Source organism: Mytilus californianus, unplaced genomic scaffold (genome assembly GCF_021869535.1).
Source record: "Mytilus californianus isolate M0D057914Y unplaced genomic scaffold, xbMytCali1.0.p SCAF_13, whole genome shotgun sequence".
NCBI lineage: Eukaryota > Metazoa > Mollusca > Bivalvia > Mytilida > Mytilidae > Mytilus > Mytilus californianus.
The window spans coordinates 10,109,517-10,115,516 of NW_026262615.1; the positions used below are offsets into that span (position 1 = coordinate 10,109,517).

Genomic DNA, 6,000 nt, shown 5'->3' on the forward strand with positions numbered 1-6,000 from the left:
TTCTGTCCAAGTTTGGTAGAAATCCAGGATAGTTTAAGAAAGTTATTAAAATTTCAAAAACTTTAACCACAGAGTGAATATTTGTGGACGCCGCCGACGCCGACGGAATGTAGGATCGCTATGTCTCGCTTTTTCGACTAAAGTCGAAGGCTCGACAAAAATGCTTAAGTGAGTTTGATAGGAACTACTTACAATATATAGACAACGATATTTTTTATAAAGTAATATTTCTGTCTGTACATCTCAGTTTGTTGACTATATGGAGGCCCTGCCCACTAGTTCATGGTCCAGCGACTTTGAATTAATAATCAATGTTGCTATTCATCTGATTTTTTTTTTTTGGGCGGAAGTTCTAACAAGAGGTCTCTTAGTTAATGTCACTGCATACAGGAAAATATTGGCAAATTAGGGTACCAGAAGACAACAATTCTATAGCAGTACATTTGAACTTTCATATGACTTTAATGTTTTTATCAAAACTTTCCTGAAAGTAACAAAATGCTTGGTAAATATTTCTTATCCTTCCTGCTTTGAATTTTTTTCTTCAAATTATATTTTTAAACTGTCATTTCAAATAATAAAAAAGATAAAAGTTTGTAAACTTAATGCATTGCTAAAGGAAATATCTATGGAGTTCAAAGTTTGGGACAGAAATACTAAGAATTTGCCTTTCCTTATTTTTCTAGCTAAGCTGTCCTCTAGACCAGGAAAATGTGGAAGGGCTGATGGCTACATCCTGGAAGGAAAAGAACTTGAATTCTACATGAAAAAGATCAAGACCAAGAAAGGCAAATAAACTGTGATGTGTCTGCAGAAATAAAAAAAAATTACGAAGAATTGATTTTATTTTTATGCCGCTGCTGTAGGCGAAGGGGCATTAAGTGTTACCCTTGACCATCTGTCCGTCCAATTTTTCATTTCCTCACTCTAACTTAAGTTTGCCTCATGCAAATTTTATGAAACTTGTGCACAATGCTAAGAACCACAACATGCAGACAGAGTTCAACTTAAGGTTATGAGTCATTAACTGGTCTAGAGTTATGCCCCTTTTTATACAACCGCAAAAAATTTTTTGGGATCGTATAATGGTATGATGTCGTCGTTGTCCGAAGACACATTTGGTTTCCGGACAATAACTTTAGTTTAAGTGAATGGATCTCTATGAAATTTTAAAAAAGGTTCAATACCACAAAAGGAAGGTTGGGATTGATTTTGGGGATGATTACCCCAAATTAGGAATTAGGGGCCCAAAACAAGCATTTTTCTAGTTTTAAGATAATAACTTGTGTATAAGTATTTTGAGTGCTCTGAAATTGTACCACAATGTTTAAGACCACAAGTAGAAGGTTGGGATTCATTTTGGGGGTTAAGGTGCCAACAGTTTAGGAATGAAAGGCCAAAAAGAGGCAAAAAACAAGCATTTTTGTAGTTTCCGGACAATAACTTGTGTGTGAGTGCATGGATCACTCTGACATTGTACCACAAGGTTCTATATTACAAAGGGAAGTCTGGGATTGAGTTTGGGGGTAATTGCCCCAAACATGGAGGAATAAGGGGCCAAAAACCAGCATTTTTAGCTCACCTGGCCAGCCCTCAATGTAGTTTACTGAAATGGTCGCCTTGGCAACTTTAAAAGCTGATTGGCGACCAAAAATTCATATTTGGTCACCATTTGGGCTATTAGAATATTGAAGTTCTGGCGACCAGAAATTTGCCCTGATCAGAGTCTGGTTTTAAAAAATTGTCTGAGCGCTTGACAGTAACACAAATTTATACTGTATTTCAAGCGCCTTTTAGATTTAAGCTTGATCTTATCAGTGCTTTATTGCATCAGGCAATTTTAGGTCATTTGTAAGCATTGACTGAAAATGGCACAGATCCATCTATTTTCGTATTTTTCTCTCAGTCACAACTTTCACTATTGCATGCCGTTAGAAAGAAAGTGTCTATAGAAAGCACATGGTCGAGCCTCGTTCTCGATTTCGTCAGTTAACAGATGAAACAAGGTCGGCGACAATTTTGTAACTTGTTCTCATAATCTACGACATGGATTCAATAAAATATCGGCTACAATTTCGCAAACGATTTCAGATGTTCACTTGACCTATGGGGCAATCACCAGTGCTTCTGCAAAAGTCCGATGAGATAATTTTTTTTTACTGGGCTTCGGACTACCGCTTAACGTCACAAATTGTTAGTTAAAACATAAAAATAAATAAATCATGTGGTTATTTTACAGTTGATTTATACAAACTATTTTCTACACTCGACAATATAAAAACACAGAACAAAAAATTAATATTTTTATTTAGCAAGGGTTGTTTAGCTAGAAAAAAATGTAGGCGACCTGAAATTATTTCCTGGCCACTGAAATTTTGAGTTGGCGACTAAATTTTCATGTCTGATGGCCAGTTGGCCACTTCATTTCATAGGCTACTTTGAAGGCTGCTGGCACGTTGTCGTCGTTCGCTTTTTCAAAAATCTTCTCCTCTGAAACCACTCGACCAAATTTAACCAAACTTGGCCACAATCATCATTAGGGTATTTAATTTAAAAAATGTGTCCGATGACCCCGCCAACCAACCAAGATGGCTGCCATGGCTAAAAATTGAACATGGGGGTAAAATGTAGATTTTACAAAAATCTTCTTCTCTGAAACTACTGAGACAAAGTTTACCATACTTGGCCATAATCATTGTTAGGGTATTTAGTTTAAAAAATTTGTTGGATGACCCCGCCTTCCAACCATCATGGCCTACTTGGTTAAAAATAGAACACACGGGTAAAATGCAGTCTTTGGTTTATATCTCTGAAACTAAATCATTTAGAGCAAATTTGACAGGTGGCATAAATGATCATCATATTTAGATTTATCTGCCCTGAAATTTTCAGACAAATCCGACAACCTGTTGTTGGGTTGCTGCCCCTGAGTTAGTAATTTTACAGAAATTTTGCAGTTTTTATGCGACCGCAAAAAATTTTGGGGTCGTATATTGGTATGACGTTGGCGTCGTCGTCGTCCATAGACACGTTGGTTTTCGCACTCTAACTTTAGTTTAAGTGAATGGATCTCTATGAAATTTTACCATAAGGTTCAATACCACAAAAGGAAGGTTGGGATTGATTTTGGGGGTTATGGTACCAACAGTTTAAGAAATTAGGGGCCAAAAATAAGCATTTTTGTAACTTCCAGACTAAACTTGTGTGTTAGTGTATGGATCTCTCTGACATTGTACCACAAGGTTCCATATCACAAAGGGAATGCTGGGATTGATTTTGGGGGTAATTGCCTCAAAATTTTTGGAATTAGGGGACAAAAAACAAGCATTTTTCTAGTTTCATGACAATAACTTGTAAGTCAATGGATCTTTCTGAAATTGTACTACAAGGTTCCATATCACAAAGGGAAAGCTGGAATTGAGTTTGGTGGTAATTGCCTGAAACGTTGATGAATAAGGGGCCAAAAATAAGCATTTTTCTAGTTTCCAGACAATAACTTGTGTTCAAGTGTATGGATCTCTCTGAAATTGTACTGCAAGGTACCATACAACAAAGGGAAGGCTAGGATTGTTTTTGGGGGTAATTGCCTCAAAATTTTAGGAATTAGGGGCAAAAAACAAGCATTTTTCTAGTTTCAGGACAATAACTTGTGTGTAAGTGTATGGATCTTTATGAAATTGTACTACAAGGTTCCATATCACAAAAGGAAAGCTGGGTTTGAGTTTGGGGGTAATTGCCCTAAATGTTTAGGAATTTGGGGCCAAAAAAACAAGCATTTTTCTAGTTTCCAGACAATAACTTGTGTTCAAGTGTATGGATCTCTCTGAAATTGTACTGCAAGGTACCATACCACAAAGGGAAGGCTGGGATTGATTTTGGGGGTAATTGCCCCAAAATTTTAGGAATTGGGGACCAAAAAAACAAGCATTTTTCTAGTTTCCAGACAATAACTTGTGTTCAAGTGTATGGATCTCTCTGAAATTGTACTGCAAGGTACCATACCACAAAGGGAAGGCTGGGATTGATTTTGGTGGTAATTGCCCCAAAATTTTAGGAATTGGGGACCAAAAAGGGGCAAAAAACAAGCATTTTTCTAGTTTCAGGACAATAACTTGTGTGTAAGTGTATAGATCTTTATGGAATTGTACTACAAAGTTCCATATCACAAAGGGAAAGCCGGGTTTGAGTTTGGGGGTAATTGCCTTAAACGTTTAGGAATTTGGGGCCAAAAAACAAGCATTTTTCTAGTTTCCAGACCATAACTTGTGTTCACGTGTATGGATCTCTCTGAAATTGTACTGCAAGGTTCCATACCACAAAGGGAAGGCTAGGGGTGATGAATCATAAGGGGGTTCAAAAAATTGGGGGGGGGGGGGATTTTTATTCCTGAAAATTCTCCTTTTTAAATTGGTTATTTCTGATTTATATATAAAAGCAAATAATAATGATATGATTTGAATAGGTAAATTAGAATTTTGTAAGTTTTAGACCACATTCATTCTGTTTCAGAAACCTATGCTGTGTCAAATATTTAATCACAATCCAAATTCGGTGCTGTATCAAGCTTGAATGTTGTGTCCATACTTGCCCCAACTGTTCCGGGTTTGACCTCTGTGGTCGTATCAAGCTGCGCTCAGCGGAGCATTTTATTTGTTATTATCTTGGATACCATTATAATATCTAATATCTAATACTATAAATTATGATTTTAACCTTATTTTACATGATTTCCAAAGCATCAGTAAATACAGGTGAGTGACACAGGCTCTTTGAGAGCCTCTAGTTCTAGTTTCCAGACAACAACTTGTGTTTAAGTAAATGGATATCTCTGAAATTGTACAAGGTTCCATACTACAAATGAATGGCTGGGATTGAGTTTGGGTGTAATTGCTCTAAGGAGGGATTCAAAAAGTTTGGAGGGGGGGGGGATTTCAATTCTTTTAAGGGGTTCATATTTTTTTTCAAAATTTTTTTAATTTCAAATTTATGAAAAGTTTCAAGAAGAAAGAAGAAACCTTCAATTGCACAGTATTGAGCAATAGATTTGTAAGATCTTTGACCACATTTATTTTGTGTCAGAAACCTATATTATGTCAAAAATGTGATCATAATCCAAATTCAGACAGTATCAAGCTTGAATATTGTGTCCAAATTTGCCCCAACTGTTCAGGGTTCGACCTTTGCGGTCGTATCAGGCTGCGCTCAGCGAAGCATTTTATTAACTTGATAAATAATAAAGCATGAGCATGGGCATTTGTATCTTGACCAGACACATTCTTTTATTAGTCCCCTACTAACGAAGTCCAGGGGACTTTAGGTTTGCACTCCGTCTGTCTGTCTGTCCATCTGTCAGTCCGGAAGATCAATTTTCGACACTTTTTTCTTCGTGCTTGAAGATATTGATTTGATATTTGGTGTAATGTTTTATCATGACAAGTTACAGATCAAGTTCGAATTTCGTTCCAGTCTGACGATTTTGTGCAGTTATGGTCCTTGAACTTAGAAAATTCACTCAAATAATCAGTTTTCTGCACTTATTTTTGTCATGCTTGAAGATATTGACTTGATTTTTGGTATATAGTTTACACCATGACAAGTTATAGATCAAGTTAACATTTTGTTCCAGTACAATGAATTTTTAACCGGTAGGGGACTATGTATTGCCAGGCAATACTCACAGAATTCTTGTTTATACTTAGTGTTTAAAAAGAGATGGTGGGGAATAGTCGGTGAGAAAGCAACCCAACAATACAATATGATACCAAAAGACATAGAACACACCCAACAATGAAATATGATACCAAAAGACATAGAACACACCCAGCAATATAATATGATACCAAAAGACGTAGAACACAACCATACTGTAAATTAAGAAATTATTGCAATCATTTATTATTGTGAATTTCGAAAAATGGACAAAAATGTTATATTTTATTTATTGCGATTGTAGGAAAAGCTGCATACTGACAAATGCATCAGATAATAGGATGCAAGTTA

At 36.2% G+C, this 6,000-nt stretch overlaps 1 protein-coding gene and 1 long non-coding RNA gene across 2 annotated transcripts in view; one reads left to right on the forward strand and one right to left on the reverse strand.

Moving 5' to 3' along the window:
* Window positions 1-837, forward strand: part of LOC127723150 (40S ribosomal protein S8-like) — a 38,232-nt gene extending 37,395 nt beyond the window's left edge. The window contains exon 6 of the mRNA XM_052229651.1: window positions 687-837. Coding sequence (XP_052085611.1) covers window positions 687-796 — 110 coding nt within the window. The 3' untranslated portion in view covers window positions 797-837. The remainder of the gene's footprint in view (window positions 1-686) is intronic.
* The window catches only part of LOC127723158 (uncharacterized), a 30,371-nt gene extending 26,044 nt beyond the window's left edge, over window positions 1-4,327 (reverse strand). Inside the window, exon 1 of the long non-coding RNA XR_007991919.1 lies at window positions 3,914-4,327. This is a non-coding gene — a long non-coding RNA (uncharacterized LOC127723158). The remainder of the gene's footprint in view (window positions 1-3,913) is intronic.
* Window positions 4,328-6,000: the final 1,673 nt, after the last annotated feature.